Consider the following 20,628-nt stretch of genomic DNA (forward strand, 5'->3'; position numbering starts at 1 on the left):
GCTTATACCCTGGAAATCTTGTTGGTCTCCAAGGTGCCACTGGACTCAGATCCTGCTGTTCTACTGCAGGCCAACACGGCTACCCACCTAAAAACTACAGATCGTTTCGCACATCTCGCCCTCCCAATGTGGTACAGCCCTCGCCTGCGTGAGCCCCGCCTGCAAGGCACGACTGGCCTGCCCAGGCGTCTCCGCCCCCGAGGTGCCTCCTGCCACCCGAGAAGGAGGCGCCGCCGCCGCCGCCGCCGCCGCCGCCGCGCAGAAATCCCGCTGGGCTGGAGCCGAAGTTGGGGGCGAGCCGCCCGGCAACCGAGGCGTCCCGCCCCCGGCTCCGCCCGCGCAGGCAGCTCCAGGCTTCGTGCTGAGCCGGCGCCCGGCGGGGCGGAGGAAGCGAGCGGGGACCCTCCCCCGGCCGATCCGGCCATCGCGCTCCGGCGGCGAAGAGTTTGCGCTCCTGCCCAGAGGAGCGGCTGCCTGCTGGCCCACCATGGACTCGGATTCCGGCGAGCTGAGCGACGGCGACCTGGTGCCGGCGGCGGGTAAGCGGAGCCGCCCGCGGGGCTCTTGCGCTTGCCTGGCTGGGGAGCAGGGCGCCCTGGGGGGCGGCGGCTGTGCAGCGCTCAGGATCGCAGCCTCCCGCGCCCGGGCTGGGAAGGGAGGGGAACTCTGGGCAACCTCAGAGGACCAGCCTCGCCTTGGGGGGGAAAGGAGCTCTCGGGGGTAGGAGCTCGGGGGCAGTTACTCCTCCGGCAAGCGAGACCCGGGCGAGGCTGCAGTTAGATGGCAAAGCCGGCTTCGGGGCTCCCTCTTTCCTCCCTCTCTCCCCCCAGCAGACATGCCTTCCCGGTTTGCAAGCCTGGAAGCACGGCCAGTCTCTGGCTGGTTCTGACTAGGTGTTTATTGAGTGCATTTTTATCCCACCCTTCTTCCCAAGGGCTTCTCTCCCCTGCTAGTTATCCTCAAAACAACCTTGTGAGGTAGGTTGGGTCAAGAGAAGAAGAGGCCCGTGGCTTTCTCAGTAAGTTGCACCGCAAGGGTTTGAACCTGGCTGTCCCTTGCCCAGTGCTATAACCGCTGTGCCACTTTACCTGAAAACTGGGGTATTGCTGTAATAAGGGGAGGGGTGTCTGTGTACTACTGTGCCACACACAGACACAGTTTCTGAGATTTGGTGTCTGAGTGGGAAATAGATGCTTCCTGATCCTACCGTGCATGAGTGCCCGTGCAAGGATGCTCAGTTTCTCAGCTGTCCTTCCTGCAAAGTTGCTCTTGTGAACAGCTCTTCCAGCTTCCTGGTTTTAATTTCAAGCAGGGACTCGGCTGACTGGGCCTGACACAAGGGGCAAGGAGTGGGGTGCATGTGCAAGAGGGAGCGAGGCACCCTTGGTCTCTGTGTGGCTCACGCGAATGTTTACTTGGTGGTTTAATAAGCGCTTTGCATATGTTTTCTTTAGTGGCATTTTCTAGAGCTGCGGTCTGGCAAGGGATGCAGGGCTCGCAAGGAAGGCTTTGTGAGTTAAGACAGGATCTCGTGGGGGAAGGGGGTGAAAAAAGAACCTCGAGAATCTTAATTCCAAAGTTGCGGTTAGGGTTGGCACACACCCAAAGCATCACCAGCTGTCCGTGGCCGCAAGTATCCTAGAAGGGTTTGTCGCAAATTTTTTAGAACAGCTGCTGATAACTTGCCTTAAACTAGAAAGTTTACCTAAGGCTGTCACATGAGAGGAACTGACCCAGCAGACTTTATCACCAGATCTCTCTGTTTCCCAATGAATGCCTATGCTAGAGGCATTGATTTTCTTGAGACTTTCTGGCTACGTTGATGGGAGGCAGAGGGTGAGTCTGCTCTTGTGTAGGTGGGAAGTGGTATATAGAAAACCAACAAGAGGGGAATAGAAAAGAGCCTGGTAGCACCTTTAAGACTAACTAACTTTACTGTAGCATAAGCTTTCGAGAACCACAGTTCTCTTCGTCAGACGCATCTGACGAAGAGAACTGTGGTTCTCGAAAGCTTGTGCTACAGTAAAGCTGGTTAGTCTTAAAGGTGCTACTGGACTCTTTTCTATTTCGCTACTACAGACTAACACGGCCAACTCCTCTGGATCTAAGAGGGGAATAGTCTCCAATATATAGCAATAAACTAGGGGACTAGGTCCAAGGAGACTATGCAGCCAAATCATTCAAAATCAACAAGCACATTTGTCAAATTTATCAGATATCAAGATTGTAAGTGCAATCATGCATACATAAGCCGTCGTGGACGAAGCGGTCCCAGCCAGCGGGAAGGAATGGCAACAGGTGTGCTAGCATTTAAAACGTCCCGTTTCGCACTGCTGAACATTCTCTGTGGTGGCTCCACCTGGTGGAATGGTGGGCCATTCCACCAGGTGGAGTCACCACAGAGAATGTTCAGCAACTGATTATCTCCTGACAAGGGAAGGGATAGCGAGGAGGGACCACTGGGCAGAATGGAGTGATGTACAGGAAGAGGATTCCAGCTTGGGGAGGGGCTTTAAAGGCACGTAAAAGAGGCTGGCGAGAAAGCAGTGTGAAACGGGATGTTTTAAATGCTAGTGCACCCATTGCCAACCCTCCAGGAATATTTCTTCCCGTCGGCTGGGACCACTTCGTCCACGACGGCTTGTTGCCCGTAAAGAATAGAAAAAGATCGTTGGTGGACTATAATGGACTATTCTATATAAAATGTACCTTACATTGTGAAGCATCTGACAGTTTGGTGGTCTATGAGTGGCTACTTCAATTATGAAAGCATTATTATGTATGCACAATTGCACTTACAATCTTGGTACTTGATAAATGGGAAGTGTTATAGGGCTGTGCTGAAGACAGTAAGCTGTGAGCTAGGAAGTCCCCAGTTCAAATGCCGACTGTGCCACGACCTTGCCGGTTGGCATTAACCAAGCCACACGCTCTCAGCCTCAGCCCCATCTGCATTGTGGGAGTTATCATACTGGCCCACCTTACAGGGTGATGGTAATGATTACAGATTAATATGGGTGTGAAAGGCCTTTTCTGTGGTGGAAAGTGTTATAGAAATGGTGAGCGTGATCATCACGTATATTCTGTGAGAAAGCCAACAGAGACCGCAAAGGGCTGTTTCTGCCCAAAGCATTCAGAGACCTCTTTGCAACTCTAAGCTTGCTGTGGTTAGCTATGCAGTTCCGAACCATCCAAAATTATAATGGGATGTTTTTTAACAATATCTGAAAGCAGTCGTAGCAGAGGAGTCCCTAATTGCTGCAAAACTATGAATACGTAAAGGGGTCCAAGGCTGATCAGAAGTCTTTCTGATTAAGGCACTGTGTGTGTTTGCCCTCCTGCATTCCTAGCTGGGTGCACCAGTGCCCTGCAGCTAACATGGAACAAGGTTCTTCTCGTCCCAAGACTTCCCAGTGGTGTCTCGAGAAAGCCAGCTGTGAGGGTCTTTGGGTCAGGAGGCGGCCTTCTTGCACTGTGTAACCCATCAACACCGCTGGTGCCAGGGTTTCTGGCACCCGTGGCCACCCTCATGTGGCCACACAGTGCATGTGTGTGCCCCCAGACTGCATGATGATGTCATCATGCAGCAAAGCCGGGGCCGGCGTGTGGAGGCTACCCACGCTCCGCATGCTGCCCCAGCCGCCTGCTGTGCCTGGCCCGCGGCTGCTGCACCTGGTCGGGGGCATGTGGCAGCAGTGGCGAAGGTGGGCTGTGGCGGTGCAGGGCTGGCCTGCTGCAGGCCAGGCATGCCAGCTCTGTGGCGTGCACCGCCCCCAGCACCCCCTCTGGTGCCCCAGAACCCGCGGCGCCCACCTCACTGCCTCAGTGGTAGCACTGGCCCTGCCCATCAAGGTGCAACCTGCAAGACTTGGGCCATGTTCAACAGTGAAACGTCAGACAATCAGTCACACGATCCAAATATAAAACCAATGCTTGCTAGAATGCTCGTCTGCACAACAAATGCCTCTTCTGTATTTCCTCTTTCGATGGCTGCTTTGGGAGTGTTAATGTAAATGATGTCACTGAAATAGCACTTCAGTCCCCATAGTGAGAGCCCTTGTCAAATGTCATGAATTTGATGTCAAGAAGGGTTGTGTTTAGAGTCAAAATGGACTCAGGCTCTCCAGCTGTGAGACTGAATCCAAGCAGTGTTCTGTGGAACTGAAATGCTGGACTGGCTTTGATACGCAATCAGTTTTTGGCCCAATCCTCTTTGGCGTGCAGCTAGAGCGGTTGTGATTTATGAGGAGTTTATGGGATGACCAGCATGCTTACATAGTGTCTGGGTCCAAGAGATTATTGTCATGTATACAACCCATTATCTCTGGTCTTAACATTTGCAGGACATGCGCCTTCCCAAAAGTCCTCTGAATGCCAATGGTGATAGTCCTATTTGTATATATTTATTTAGGGGAATACAAAGCATCTGCTTTGTATACAGAAGGTCCCAGGTTCGATCCTTGGAATCCCCATTTAAAACAACAGGGAGTAGGTGATGGGAAAGACTTCTGCCTGAGGCCCTGGAGGGCTGCTGGCAGTCTGAGAAGGCAATATTGACCTTGATAAATCAATGGTCTGGTTTAGTAGAAGGCAGCAGCACTAAGCCGATGAAAGTTACTAGTCCACTTGCCCACACTGAGCTGTATTAATTGGATGTACCATATTTATGGTCTGAAATGAAAGAATGCAGGTCAAGAAGACAAGGGTTTGCACAGGTACGTTCTAATTGTGCTGTTAGTGGTTTCATCACACTTTTGCTACATTCGGAGGCATTTGTTTTTCAGAATCACATATCACAGGGTTTTTTTTCACCCTTAGAATGGCTGTTTGCCTTTACTTTGACTTCCACCATCGGATAAAACACATACATTACCCTATTTACCCGAAAGGAAGAGGAGGCTCTTCCCAGGACCGCCGTTAAAAAGACTACGGGGTGTGTCTTTTGTTCACATCCAAGCATGGACACAAATAAAAATTTTGTGTATAACCTTTTTCGAGGATCGTTTTTCAGGTAACTGGAGTACCTGTATGTTTCCCCCCAGGTACCGTATTTACCTGAAATACGATCCTGAAAAAAAGGTTATACACAAAAAGTTTATTTGTGTACACGCCTGTATGTTTCCCTCATCCTGACCTGGATAGCCCCGGGAAAGCCTAACCACAACAGAACTCGGAAGCTGAGCAGGGTCAGCCTTGGTTAGTAATTGGATGGGAGGCCACCCAGGAAGTCCAGGGGTGCTGTGCAGAGAGAGGCAATGGCAAATCACCTCTGACAGTCCCTGGCTATGAAAATCCCAGCAGAGGTAGCCATAAGTCAGATATGACTTGATGGCACTTCCCAGTCCCACAACGTACTTCCCCCAACAGGATAAAAAACTACAGGGGGAGTTGTTTGAAGCTAGCTGTGTGCCTTTCCCCGACAGGATAAATAGCACCTCCCCAGGGGTGTTTAGGTTAGGAAAACAGCATCGGGTTGGGGCAGGAGGGTGAGAAGGCTTAAGAGCTCTCTCTGTGTGCTCTGGTCCTGGTCCAAATTGGGTGAGCGCATGCACTGGAATTGAGTTTTGGGAACAGAGCTCCCAGAATGTGTTGCATTGAAAGTCCTCTTGTTGGCCACAAGGACTCTGTAACATGTAAACTGGCCTTTCTCATTTATCATGGGTCACCATGAGAAGTGGCTATTTATATATAAATATTGTGAGCTGCCTCAAGCATAGGAGAGGCCAGAGAGAAACATCTTGGAAAAAGTGAAAGCCTGATGAGATAGAAGCCCTCTGTGTGTGTGTGTGTGTGTGTGTGTGTGTGTGTGTGTGTGTGTGTGTCTGTTAGCATTTCTGTTGCATGCTTTGTGCTAAGAATGTCCCTTATTTACCCTTTGGGTTTACTGGATTGATATGAAACGCATTCCTCTGGGAGTTGACTCCTTGAGCTTGGGTGGTATTCTGTGTTTAGTTAATTGGGAACTGATTTTGTAACATCTGAAACACACAAGTGAGGCTGTTTCAGTTTGCTTGTCGTCCCCCCACCCCCGCCAGAAAAGTTGTGACATGTGGTTGAAGACAATACAAACCATCTGTTTTCCGTAGATGGAAAATAGGCTTAAAGAATCAAAAGATGGAGAAATGGGTTGTTCCCAGGTCAGATTCTTGGACAACTTTACTGATTGTCGGTACAAGCAGTCATGAAAAGTGCACAGGCTAGAACGTGGGTGAATATCGCTTCTGATGTGATTTCCTAATGCTGGGCTTTTGGCACATCCTTGCATTGGTAAATTGTATGATTATCTGTAATGATGTGTGGGTGATTTACCTTTTCCCACACCATTTTCCTAACCTTCAATAGCCCCCTTCCCAGATTTGCTGTTTGCTTCACTTGCAAATGTACAGATTGCCATGCGTTTCCTATATCGGGGCCCTTTGTGGCTGCAGTGTACCCATTTACTTATTTTTATATTAGTTAGACTTCTATCCCATCCTCCCCGCAAGCAGGCTCAGGGTGGGTTACAACAATAGAACATAATAAGTTACATTAAAACTTCACTAAAACTGGAAAATTTCCGTAATACCACTCCAAACAGCAACCTTACAACCACCCCTGCCAATAATACATAAGGTGTGGAGGAAAAGGAGGGAAAGCAGGCCTTTCAGTTCAGCTGTAGCCAGGGGTCATTTCGTAGAAAAAGACCTGGAGGAACTCATTAGCATAACTCATTAGCATATGCCACACCTCCTTGCCATCGCCAGAATTGTCACAACAGAGAATCTCCCGTGTGGTATTATGTCTCCACAATGGTTTTAATAAAGGATATATTAATTGAGTACTGTTTCACAAATTTGTTTATACAGAGTAAGGGATGTAAAAAACAATTTGTATATTCTTTTGTTTCTCTTGACACAACCATATACTACACCATATATTGCAACCTCCCTAGACCTCAATTATACAGGCATCTTATGCGTTCTAAAAACAATTCATTAAAGTGTCCCGTGCTCAAAATGCTATCATGGATGTTATTAAAGTGCAATTGCTTTTGGCATCCTATGACACTATTTCTCATATAGAACTCGATTTGCCTTGCATACAGGTACAATACAGGTACAGTATATCTACTATTACTATTACTATACATATACTATTGTATGTTTTAAAATTTGGGAATGTATTATATTGTTATGTGTATTTTCCAGCATCTGTGCTCTTTGAGAAAGAAGCTTGGAAACGGACCTTACAAGGATCTGGACCGTCCGTTAGAGAATGCAGTCACAGAACCAACTACGTGTACCTATGATTATGGGTCTTTTTGATCTGTGACATTCACAGTGTCTGGAATTACCCTTATACTGTACCTGTATTGTACCTGTATGCAAGGCAAATCGAGTTCTATATGAGAAATAGTGTCATAGGATGCCAAAAGCAATTGCACTTTAATAACATCCATGATAGCATTTTGAGCACGGGACACTTTAATGAATTGTTTTTAGAACGCATAAGATGCCTGTATAATTGAGGTCTAGGGAGGTTGCAATATATGGTGTAGTATATGGTTGTGTCAAGAGAAACAAAAGAATATACAAATTGTTTTTTACATCCCTTACTCTGTATAAACAAATTTGTGAAACAGTACTCAATTAATATATCCTTTATTAAAACCATTGTGGAGACATAATACCACACGGGAGATTCTCTGTTGTGACAATTACATTACCGTGTTGCTCTATTTTGTTGTACATCGCCAGAATTGTGTCATTAGTAAAACTGAATTGCGTATGCCACACCTCCTGACATCACCTATTTTGGCTGTTTTGGACCCAATCCTGGCCATTCAGGGCCAAAATTGGGCGCAAAATGGCAAAAAGGGGCTGAAAATGGCAGAAAAGGGGCACAAAATGGTCAGGATCAGGCTGTTGCTGAGAGTGATCCACCACCTGTCAAGAGGCCTGATCCAGGCCATTTCGGCCCCAATCCAGGACGAAACAGGCCCAAAATGGCAGAGAGTCAGGTGGGCGGGGCCACCTGACATGTGACCTCTTTGGGGAACTGCCGGAACTGCGTTCCTGTGCGTTCCCCCTCGAAATGAGCCCTGGCTGTAGCTCATATGGCGGGCTGGATGACCATCTGCCCCCCCTGACAAGAGGCCAGATTGGGAGGCTTTCCAGATGATGCTTAAAAATGCTTTCAGGAAATCCATTCAGCCTAACACATTTTTATCCCTCCCTTCCTCCAGGGAGCACAGGGTGGTCTCCATAACCCTCCCTTCTCCAGATTATCCTCACAACAACCCTGTGAGGTAGGTTAGGCTAAGAGAAAGAGAGCGGCTTAACATCATCGGATGAGCTTCATGGCAGTGTGGGAGTCTGAGCCTGGTTCTCCCCAATCTTAGTCCAAGATTTATTCTTGGATGATCTACTAGCAACTTCTCTAATTTGGTCCTTTGGAGGGGAAGACAGATGCTGTAAAGGGTGAAGACTATATTGTTGGGTTGCCAGTTTTTTATTTGACCTTTTCTCAGCAGTCTGACACACAGACATTAAGAAGGTGAAACTTTTTTCCTAATACAGAGAGGAAGTGAGGCGAGAAGGCTTGGTGGTTGGTTAAAGCCACAGAAGTAGGTGGGGGGGAAATAGCAATTCTCAAATACTTCTCTGTGCACATAAAACTCCATAGATGTGCTTCAGAAGTTCATGATCTGATTTTAAGAAGATCTATAAGGAAAAATTATAATATGCACAGGGCTTTTTTTCAGCTGGAACGCGGTGGAACGGAGTTCCGGAACCTCTTGAAAATGGTCACATGGCTGGTGGCCCCACCCCCTGATCTCCAGACAGAGGGGAGTTTAGATTGCCCTCCGTGCCACAGTGTAGGGGGAAATCTAAACTCCTCTCTGTCTCGAGATCAGGGGTCGGGGCCACCAGCCATGTGACCATTTTCTCCGAAGGCAACCCACTGAGTTCCACCACCTCTTTTCCCAGAAAAAAGCCCTGAATATGCATATCTTCAAAGGTTTGAGTTTTATTTCTAAAAAGCCGAGTCCACTGACTTGAGGAGGGGGGTTGCCGTAGGTTGCCACCTGCCTGGGTAAAGCTTCCCCTGTCATTTTGAACCACTTCTTAGCATTATCTTGATGCTTGTGGGTGGGACATTGCTCATAGGGGTGGCATACCCTCCAGTCACTGGCTACTGCTGTCCAGTTTGGTTCTTATTCATTCCCTTGCCACGAGAGGTATCCTAAAATTCATGCCCGGCTTTGTTAATACAATGGCTATCATGTTTTTTCTTCTGCTCTCTGCTTTACAAAAGGGAATGGCATGTTCCAATTAGTGTAGGAGACAGACTTGAACTACTACTGGCTCTTAGAGAGAGAGCAGATGTTCTCTCTGCTCCAGTAGCCTTTGGTGCCACTTCCAGTCTGCTTTGCATCCTGCACCGTCTCCACTAATTAAGTCTGCAATACCCCCTGACCTCTGTTTTTATGACTCCAACAAATTACAGTCTTGCAATTTTTTTCCCTCTTACCCCCTGCCTGAAGTGAATTCCGATGAACTTGAAAGTTTACTCGCTGTTTGGTATGAGTTGGTCCTAATAAAATGCATAGCCCCACTGCTGCTCTTGGGTATTTCTTTCATCAACCTACAAGGTTGCCTGCAATTTTTTTTAAAATAGTGCTACGAGCTTCTTCCTCTGACATTGGGAGAACATGGGGCAAAATCCCTATGCCGCAGCTGCTCCCCATGCCGTGGTTTCCCCTGCGCTGGTTTGGGGAAGGACACCACATCCATGAAATGGGGCTTCTACTGTATTAAGCTTAGGGGAGGAGAGACTAAGGGGGGACATGAGAGTCATTTATAAAATCATGCATGGGGTGGGAAAAGTGGGTGGAGGGATCTTATACTCCTTCTCACATAATACTAGTATTCAGCGACACACAATGAAGTTGATGGGCAATAAGTACAGGGCAGATTCCTTTACTCAATAAGTAATGACACTGTGGAATTCACTGCCAAGGGAGGTAATGGCGGAGCCTACGTGGCTTCAAAAGGGGGTTAGGTAGATTCATAGAGCATAGTGCCTCCTGGCCATGTTGAGTAAAGGGAGCCTTCACATCCAGAGGAAGTAAACATCTGGATCCCAGTGCCAGGAGGCAACACTTTGCCCTGTTGTTGGCCCTCTGCCGCAACTGGTTGGCCACTGTGTGGATGCTGGACTAGATGGACCACCGGTCCGATCCAGCAGGGCTCTTCTGATGGTCTTCTGAAGCTGCCTTATGTAGAGCGAGGCTGTTGGCTTATCTAGCTCAGCGTTGTCTATTCTGAATGACAGTGAGTCTGAGAGAGAGAGAGAGAGAGAGAAACATCTTTCTATGTGAGATTCTTTTAACTGGTGGTGCGAGGGGTGGAACATGAATGATGCTTTCTGCATTCAAAGTATGTGCACGATTCATAAGATTTGAGTCCTATAATGTTATCTTAGACCGCATCATTCTTGGCCCATCTAGTTCAATAGTGCTTACTCTGCTTGGCAGCAGCTGTCCCCATTTTTATAGAGAACAGTGATTGCCTAACACCTGCTACATGGAGATGGCTGGGATTGAACATGGGACCTTCTGCACGCAAAGCAGGAGCTCTGCCACTGAGCCAAGGGAGCTCTGACTCTCAAAAGCTCATACCCTGGAAGTCTAGTTGGTCTTTAAGGTGTTATTGGACTCGAATCTTGCTCTGCTCCTTTGATTGTTAGCCTGGTGGTGCAGGAAGGAGCTCTGCTGCAGCTCTTGCATCACTAGAGTACAAAGGGAAATTTTATTTCTGTGCCAGGAAAAAGCTTTTCTTGCTTAATGTCTGAACATCAGGCAGGCTGCTGTTAGACAGGAGCAAAGCCAGAAAAATAAAGGTTGCATGCTTTTTCCTATACCCTAAATCCCAGTTGTTGGGAGTGTGTAGGTGTGTACTGTGTTTACTCAGTGTTGAAATGGAAAGACCTCTCAAAATTTCCTGTTATTATTTCAAGTGTTCCTTGCGTTGGAAGTGGATTATGGGCCCCAACTGTAATATGTCACCTTTTTTATTACCTTAATGAACATGGCAGCTTACATCAGAATAAAATAAACAAGATCAGATATAAGACCAGTACTGAGCACAGAAACGGCGGAACAGATATCCATAAAATCATAACAGGACAGCAAATTAAGACCCAAGTTGATTCTCTCCCCGCCCCCCAATTCTGCAAGGATGATAAAAATAATCGTGATGCCAGCAAATTTACCTGCTGCAGTTTTCCAGTTAGAAAATTCCCTAGATAGACCAAGCCGTTTTTGTGCTTACTGTGTGTATGCATGCACAAAATCTCATGCTTTTATTCTGGATAAGTGGATCCAAAAATAAAAGGTAGCCTCAGAGCATACTTTGTGCCAAGCTTTTTCAAGTGCCGGGGCTCAATCCTAGAACAGTAAAACAAGATGAATGGACTCCTGGCCATGTACAGAGAGCATTTGTTCTTGGCACTAAGTATCTATAGAAGGCCCACATGCTTCAGGAATTAAGTGCTTCCGTAGGAAAGGATATTATTTCCAGAGGCCTGCCATTTCTAGGAATGAAAGCACTGACTGTGATTGTGTACTGAGAACTGCAAAAGATGTATCACTGCTCTTGATATATAAATATGCATGGTTAGAGTACATAAGAACAATCTTGCTGGAGTCATCTAATCCGACATCCAGTTTCCTGAGGGGCCTCCCAAGGGCTTCTAGGAAAATACTATACAGCAGAGGAGATCAGAAGATAAAATAATGTATACTTGAGCAGCAGATTTAAAAAAACCCATTGGATAAGATCCCTCTATCAAGCCAAGGAAAGACAGAAACCTGCTTAAAAACGTGTTAGATGCCAAATGCCTGAATGAATAAAAATGTATTTACCTGGTGCCCAAGAGTTAATGAGGAAGGCAGACACGGCCACCCATGTTAACTACAGAAAATGGGAGCAGGGCCTCTGATGAAAACCCTTAATACAGTCAAGTTGCATTACAGCAGTACATCATCTCAAATAGGTGCCAAGCCAACAAGATTTTTAGCATATAAGCTTTCAAGAGCTCCTTTTTTCAGATCTGAAGAAGGAAGTTTTGACTCTCGAAAGCTTAAATGCTAAAAATCTTGTTGGAGTGGAATCCTGCTGTTCTACTGCAAACCAACACAGCTACCTACCTGAAACGATCTTCAAATAGGTGCACATGAGGAGGGAATTTTATTCCCTGTATTTATTGTCTGCTCCCTTGATCCTGTAATCACAGAAGTAAGGAGGGAATATCTGGTCTCATTGGAACCAACCTCAGCATTTATATGAATTGTCTGCCCTTAATAATGGAGACACGATGCCCTTTTGTTTATTATATAATGCATTCGCAGCTTTATAAATTGGGGTGACATAGAACCATCAGCTTCCTTTGCACAAGGCAGATCCTGTGCCTTATTTATGTTAAGTTCTGATGGATGTTCTGTGCCTAGTTGCATATATATATTTACCACCACCCCCCTCTAAGGTGACCACTGCATTCGCCTTGGATTGATTTCAGTGCTCCGTTTTGTTATTCTGGACTTCTGCTCCTTCCCTTTTTAAGCGGGGCGGGGGGAATTTTATGATTCCGTTCTTCTCCCAAAAGAGAGAGAAGTAATTGTTTTACTAACTGCTCGTTATTTGTTTGGAACTGCATAATACATTTCTTGGTGAGCATTTTTCTTTCCCTGATCCTTTTTTTTCTCCCCGCCCACTTCTCTATAGACACAGTACGGTATTGCGTGTTTATGTGTGGGTGTTTGATCATTAGCTTGTCAGTCACTGCTGTAGGCAACACCAACCCCCCCAAAAAATCTCTTTAGGGGGTTCATTTCTAGGTTTTCAGCCAGAACCCCCTCGATGGAGACAGTGTGCAATCCTTCCATGGCAGCAGCTGAAGGCATCTAGCTTGCAGAGTTCAGAGGAAAAAGAAGAGCCGAGCACCTCCTGGAGTGGCTTGGCAAAAGAGAGATAGCTGCCATAACTCTTTTATGTCCTTTTTAGAGATTTGGCACGCGCTTCTCTTAGCTCCAGTCGTTGTGGTTGTTAGACTATCCCTACCCAAGACTGGAGCTAAAATCCTGCTTTTTGGTTTAAAAAATGGCTCTTGGAACATCTCTCAGCAGTCAAAATCCAGACTACAACACCAAATGTTCCTTGGGGAGTAGATTGCCAACAGAAAAGAGAGATTCCTGGCTGCTGCCTTCCTTCTCTCTCCGATGGCCTGATGGTGAGGCTGGGTTTAGGTTGCCATGGTAATTGGAAGTGTGCATGTATTTTATTAACTCAACAACATGATCAGCGGAACCACCACATGCAGCACCCCTTGATGGATTGTACCACATCAGACTATGGGCGGCACAGGTGTGGTGGTGGAGCGTGCCCTCAAGTCATCGCTGACTTATGGAGACCCCTGATGGGGCTTTCATGGCAAGAGACTAACAGGGGCAGTTTGCCACGGCCTGCCTCTGCAATCCTGGTCCTCGTTGGAGGTTTCCCATCCAATTACTAACTAAGGCCAGCCCTGCTTAGCTTCTGAGTTATGATGAGATCAGGCTTACCTGGGCCATCCAGGTCAGGGCAGGGCATAGGTGGGGAGCCACATATCTAATATGGCAGAGCATTCAAACGCGTACTCCCCAACCTGTAGCCTGAAGTGGTACAATCCAGCAAAAGGTGCCCCGTGTGACTGTGCTGATTGTGAGGCTTAGTTCTATGGTACTCTGGGGCAACCTGTAGAAAGGTAGGCTTTTCTGAAACCTGAAGTCAGACATAGAACCAGGAGGAATGGTGAGAGAGGGGTTGGGAAGTGGAAGGGAAGTTTGTTTTGGGCTCCTTATAACAGCAACAGAAGGCTTGATAATCTTGCTGCTGTTACTGAACAGCCTTTTAAAGTTTGGTCTAGCTATTCTGCTGGCCGCAGGGAACATCCACGAAGACCTGAACCAGATAGATAAGCATGTGTTGGTGAGCCTGGGGCTCCACCGTGCTGTTTCAAACCACAAGTGAGGGAGCTGAATGCCTGAATACTACATATAGGAAATCAGCATGTTGGAGAAAAGGCTTCTCCGATCATCTTCTTCCTGAAATGCTGGTTTTTATGTGAATGCTTGATGGGAAAGCCATCAAGCAGTCAACCTCGCCCTTCTGCCTCTTAGCCTGAAATGGCACATCCCGGCAACAAATACAGGGCTTTGAGCCTGCTGTTGGATGCTTCAATGGGCACGGGTGTATAATGGGGTCTTGCACATAGACCAGGCTGTTTCCTCCACACAAATATCCTTTGCAAGGGTTTGCAGTGGCCTGGAGAAAAACTGACAGATCCACACGTTGAGTCGCAGGACCAGAACAGCTCATGACATGGTTCTGTGAAGCCATTTATAATGGTTGTAACATGTAAATTGGATTTCAGATAAGTAATTCAGCAGACGAGGTCAAAAGGAGACAAGGTATGATCAAATCCTCCCAACAAGTGTATTAAGCTTATCATTACTGCCGTGCATGGTAATACATTATTTTTTTAAAAAACTGAGGCGGCATAGGCAATGTTGACCTGTCAGCTTTACCAGAGACACGGAATACTGAGAGGAATGCGCATGCATCCAATACCCATGAAAAAAAGAGGATCAGGAATTGCACCATGCCTGTTAATAGCGACCAAAGGGATACTTACGTACAGGGAGGAGAGGTTTAAATTAGATTAAAGCCATTCCCAAATGGACGTGGGAGGGGGAGAGGATGAAAAACACTGATATAAAACAAAGTTAAAACCAGGGCTTTTTTTCAGCTGGAACGCGGTGGAACGGAGTTCCAGAACCTCTTGAAAATGGTCACATGGCTGGTGGCCCCGCCCCCTGACCTCCAGACAGAGGCGCGGAGGGCAATCTCAACTCCCCTCTGTCTGGAGATCAGGGGGCGGGGCCACCAGCCATGTGACCATTTTCTCCGAGGGCAACCTACTGAGTTCCACCACCTCTTTTCCCAGAAAAAAAGCCCTGGTTAAAACGCTGTTGTAAATTCACCGTCTCACATAGTCATCCATCACTTCAAAGACCTGATAGAAACATATTAAAAACTGCCTTTCTCTGTCTTGCGCACACCAACAGCAAGAAAGATGCAGGGAAGTGCTGCAAGCAGCATGTGTGAAATCGTTCTTTTCTTGATAAGAATAAATCTTAATTGTTGATATAGATGGAAGAAAAGGAAACCCATAGATCCAGGGGTTTTTTTGTGATAGTACTCACTAGTACTGAGTACTGGCACCTTTTTTCAGTACTCTGCCAAGCACTGAGGGGAAATTGGTGGAAATTGAGGAGGAAATGGCCCTTTCCTCCTCAAAGCCCTCCATGCTTCTGGTAACCATACTAATTAAAGAATCAGCCTGCTCCTATCTGCCCTTCCATAGTCACACCCTTTCATCCAGACTGGCCAGGGATCTGTTTCTTTATTTGCTTTCTTCACACCCCACCTTTCTCCCATATGGGTACCCAAAACAGCTTACATTGTTTTCCTCTCCTCTATTGTATCCTCACAACAACCCTGTGAGGTAGGTTAGGCCAAGAGTGTGTGACTGGCCCAAGGTCACCCAGCATGGTTTCCAGTTCTGAAAAACACCAGGCTAACAAAACATTCTATCCCCAACAATAGCCCTGCAGAGAAGATTAGCACATCAAGTACCAATCCATATGCAAAAGAACCTCCTCAGGATACAGTGAAGCCTCCCGCCATTAGCATTCCACACTCTGGGAAACTCTTACAGGATGACTCAGCTCAACCCCACCCCTCCTGAGTAGATACAAATGACCTACATCTTTTCCACACTGTGACACTGAGAGATCTCTGTCTTTTGGTGCTACACCTCTGAAGATGCCAGCCACAGCTGCTGGCGAAACGTCAGGAACTACAATGCCAAGACCACGGCAATACAGCCCGGAAAACCCACAACAACCGTCACCCAGCAAGTTTCCATGGCAGAGCAAGGATTCGAACCTGGGTCTCCCAGATCCTTGTCTGACACTCTAACCACTATACACACTGGCTCTTCATCCCTCTTACTGGGATGAAATGTTAGGAGCCAACTTAAAGAGAGGTGGCTAGATGGGTAGCCCCCGTCACCGAGGGACAGACATCTGGGGGTTACTTCATTTAGAAAAATGCATTTGAAGGTTTGTTGAAGGGCGGGAAAAAACTTCTCACCAAATAGAGGGTGATGAAACTGGAGGGAAAACTAGCAAGTAGGATGCATGCCTGTATTCATGTATGTGCTTAAACATAATTGCAACCTGCAAGCAATTATTCATAGACTTTGCGTTGCCCTTTCAAGCCAATGGCCTAGTTTTTTTGTTACTGTTGTTTAGGTCAGCGATAGCCAACTCGTCGATGGCAACCTGCAAGAGGATCCTGCAGTTTCAAAGCTAGTTTGGTGTAGTGGTTAAGAGCGCGGGAATCTAATCTGGAGAACCGGGCTTGATTCCCCACTCCTCCACTTGAAGCCAGCTGGGTGACCTTGGGCCAGTCACGGCTCTCTCAGAGCTCTCTCAGCCTCACCCACCTCACAGGGTGTTTTGTTGTGGGGATAATAATGACATACTTTGTAAACCGCTCTGAGTGGGCATTAAGTTCTCCTGAAGGGCAGTATATAAATAGAATGTTATTATTATTATTATTATGTAACAGTTTGCTCTCCCCAAGTGCTGCAGGATGGAGCTGATTGGGGAACTCCACCCTATCCCATGTTTTTCCCTCTCGGAACCCCAAGTCTTTCTGCCATGTCTGTTGAGCTAAGCTTGCAACCTTCTGCACTCTCTTTGTGTGACCTGATTAAGCAAAAAGGACACCTACTTGAAGATGCTGAGCAGTTGATAGGGAATAGGAATCTCAGCCATGTAGGCTGATGCCTTTAGGTGCAGCGATCAACAAGGTTTGAGACCTGCAACCGTAGGGTGGAACTTATACATAGGCAGGGTGAAAGGCAGGTTTGTTCCACGGGGCTGCTTGGGGAGAGCAGCGAAGCAGGAAGAGACAGGCATAGGTTGCAGCTGCTGTCACCTCCTAGACCTGCAATGCCACTGCCTGGGTGCGAGATGAGAATGGAGTTGCTTGGAACGCCACTTCCTCCTCAGTCCCAGCTGGTGGCAGCGGAGGTTAGGCAGGCAACAGGCTTAGCATTGCCCATCACTTCCCTGGCCTGCACCATCACTCCTGCCCAAGAGGCATTGGAAGCAGCCTGTGCTGTCATCTCACCCATCGGCACTTCCTGGTACCTGCTTAGGGTGCTGAAATCCCTTCAGCTGGACCTGGCTATGATTTAAAAGAGGACACAGGCATGAAGGGGTCATTTAACAATCTGTCTTGTGCCGTCAAAAGTCGCTGCCCACCGGTTTGCTTTTATCTCTGCTAGGGACAATTTATTGTTGGGGATAGTGGTTTTGGATGGCGAATGGTGTGAAAGGAAGGAGTTGGGTAGCCACTTTTCTCCTGGGCCTGTCTACCTCTTTAAATTGCAGCCCCGCATTGTATCCTGAAAGAAAGAAAAAACAATGGGGGTGGGGAACAATCATGGAACTACATGCAAAGTACTGTATAGTTCTGCCCTTAATGATGTGGATTCCAGGATTAGACTCTTTACTGCCATCCAAGAAAATGATTGTGAAGTGTTGAAGAAAGAGCGCACCAGGCTTGCCCTGCTTCCTCTGCTTTGCATTCTTTGTGCCATATCTCTCTTTTGTATTGCCCTGCCTTGTTTCTTGGTCACTCTTAAGTGTGACCAAGAGATTCTCAGGCTTATATATATTATGGCTTGGTTGGAAGCTAGCCATGGTTTGTTGCTGTGCAGGTAAACTTCAGAACCAACCTTGGGCTTGATTGGCACCTCTTTTCCTGGTTTGCAGCAAACTCTAGCTTGCCTCTAGCGAATTATGGTTTGTGCTTGGATAGCAGGATCATGGTTCCACTTATGATTGCCCACCAGGCCAGTAGTTTGCCAGTTGGATGTGACGGCTTATATTTTGCTGCAAACTAGGAAGGGAAGGATGGAATTGCAGTGCACAAGGGAAGAGAGGAGAAAGGGGCACATGAGTCCAGAGGTTCATTCATGACTTGTTAACAGGGCATGAATTGAGGTTACTTGTGAACCAGGTGTGTGCAAATATACACCTTGCATTTTTGCAAAGATGCTCACTTTACCTGTGTCTGTTGAAAAGAGTTTCCATTCTCTATAGGTGCACATATGTGCGTGTGTGTGTGTGTGTGTGTGTGCGTGAGAGAGAGAGAGAGAGAGAGAGAGAGAGAGAGAGAGCTTACGTTACTGTGGTTTTCTCCTTAATGAAACCTATTACTCAAAATACAAAATTGCTGTGTAAGTTGGAGAGATCTATTGCATTTAATTAGCTTTCAGCAATATAACCAGAAATATCATCTTTACAAAGTGCTGACCCCTTGGACTCTTTTGGAGGAAAAGAACTTAAGATGAAATCAATGGGAACTGTGCTGGCCTGTGGAACCCAAAACACGATTTGTGTAAAGCAACAAGATTGCCTGAAACCATTGTTCACTTCGTCCCACGGTTCTACCCCATGGCCTGCAGAGCCTTCACAGCGATTCCAACATCATGACTCCTGGCACGAAATAGTTGATGTTCATTAAATTATATGATGTACCATCTCATCCTAATCACAGGGAAAGAAATATGTTGCCAGTAAACACAGTATCAGATTTTAACATTATTTATGATACTGGCTGTGGCTATAAAGAAATAGCATAATTTACTTGGAGCTGCCCAGTAGTTTTTATTATCTAATTTGCAATGCCTAGCAAATCATTTTTTTTGTTTGCTAAACCATTTATGATCTGTATGCACATTGGTTTTGTTAGGAGCAATTTTGAATCTGTTTCAGATTATGCCTTTCTCTTGCACAGAGTCTGTGCTTGTGGATTGTACTTTATCAGATTCCCTTCCACACACACAAGAATTTCCTTTCCTGGAACAACGTGTCCCTCCAGACTTATGTTACAGTTATTGGAACATGTTTTAAATAGGGCTGTCATTCAATTAAAGACAGTTGACTAATCGTCAGAATTTTAGCAGATTGGTTAAGCAGCGTCGATGGATAAATTCTGGCTGTTTCCTGAAAATTGACCTTTAATTTTTACATATTTCTAGTAAAGGGGGGGAAAGGAAAGGATTTTGAAATGTTAGAACATTCCACAAGACAGGGACAGCAACAACCTTACAAGATCACACCTAATGTTCAAACTGGTATAACATTCTTTTCCTATCCCTGGCCAGCCTTGTACAACAATCTTTTTAAGTACGGAAACTACCAAAAAGGACACACAAATATCCTGCATCCCTTGTGGCCAACCAACCACCAAGCACATTTGCTCACAGGAATCACTTAATCTGGTATGAGTATCACCCAAGCACGGTGTACATGTGGGACAGAAATGAAATATTTATTTATTTGCAATTATTATTAGCAGCCGTGGCTAGGATCTGAGAGACCCGGTTTCGAATCCCCACTCTGCTATGGAAACTTGCACGGTGGCCTGGGGTTTGCTACTCATTCTCAGCCTAATCTACCTCACAGGGTAGTTGTTGAGAGGATAAAATGGAGGCAGGAAAAACGATGCTGTAAGCGACTTTGGGTCCCTGTTGGGGAGAAAAGTGGGGTCTAGATATCTAAGTAAATAATGTTCATGACAGCTTCCAACATCATTTTAAAACAGCTCCCCTCATTTAAAAAAGGAGCCACATAACATCAACAGCCCTAAAAGCAACAAATAAGCAGCACTAAAACAATTCAGCTGTTAATGATCAGCCTATGAGAAAGCAAAACCACACGAAAAATCTAACCAAATGTTCGGGCAAATACAAAAGAAATTTTCATCCGGTGCACCAAGACTAACCAATCACATGTCACGTCAGGAACTGGAGAGGGCGTTCTAGAACCAAGGGGCAACCACAAGGTCATCCCTTTCTCTAGCTACCATTCATCTTCAGACGAGGAGGACGTGAACACATGAAGCTGCCTTATACTGAATTAGACTGTCGGTCCATCAAGGTCCGTGTTGTCTACTCACACCAGCAGTGGCTCTCCAGGATCTCAGGCAGAGGTCTTTCCCATCAGCTACTGCCAGATCCTTTTTAACTGGAGATGCCAGGTTTTGAACCTGATACCTTCTGTGTGCCAAGCAGATGCTCTTCCACTGAGCCACGGCCCCTCTCCCATTGCTTGGTTCTCTGCAGAGCATAGGCCAGGCTAAACAGAGGTGACCCGTGCCATTGGTGTGTGAGAAAATCCAAATAGTGCCCTCCGGTGTGGTGGTGAAACAGTAATAAATTAAATAATTGATTTTCCCTTGTCCCTGCCCTTCAATGATAACCCAACGTTAGCTGCCTGCAGGGGCAGCCTCACCCTGCCTGATCCTGTTTTGGATGCATTTCCTGGGTTTTCCCCCCTGTCTTGAAATGGGCCATGCAAGGCTGCTTCTTCCTGGGAAATCAGCTTCTTTGTAAAGAGAAATTTCTTCTCCCCCACGCCTGTTCAAATCAAGTTTCCCAAGAGAAATTTCCTTCTACCTACAT

At 46.6% G+C, this 20,628-nt stretch overlaps 1 protein-coding gene across 1 annotated transcript in view; it reads left to right on the top strand.

The window, feature by feature from the left end:
- The first annotated feature begins 380 nt into the window (after nucleotides 1-380).
- Nucleotides 381-20,628, top strand: part of TNFAIP8L3 (TNF alpha induced protein 8 like 3) — a 50,588-nt gene continuing 30,340 nt past the window's right edge. The window contains exon 1 of the mRNA XM_055002676.1: nucleotides 381-539. Coding sequence (XP_054858651.1) covers nucleotides 488-539 — 52 coding nt within the window. The 5' untranslated portion in view covers nucleotides 381-487. The remainder of the gene's footprint in view (nucleotides 540-20,628) is intronic.

The sequence above is a fragment of the Eublepharis macularius genome, chromosome 18 (assembly GCF_028583425.1).
Source record: "Eublepharis macularius isolate TG4126 chromosome 18, MPM_Emac_v1.0, whole genome shotgun sequence".
Classification (NCBI taxonomy): Eukaryota; Metazoa; Chordata; class Lepidosauria; order Squamata; family Eublepharidae; genus Eublepharis; species Eublepharis macularius.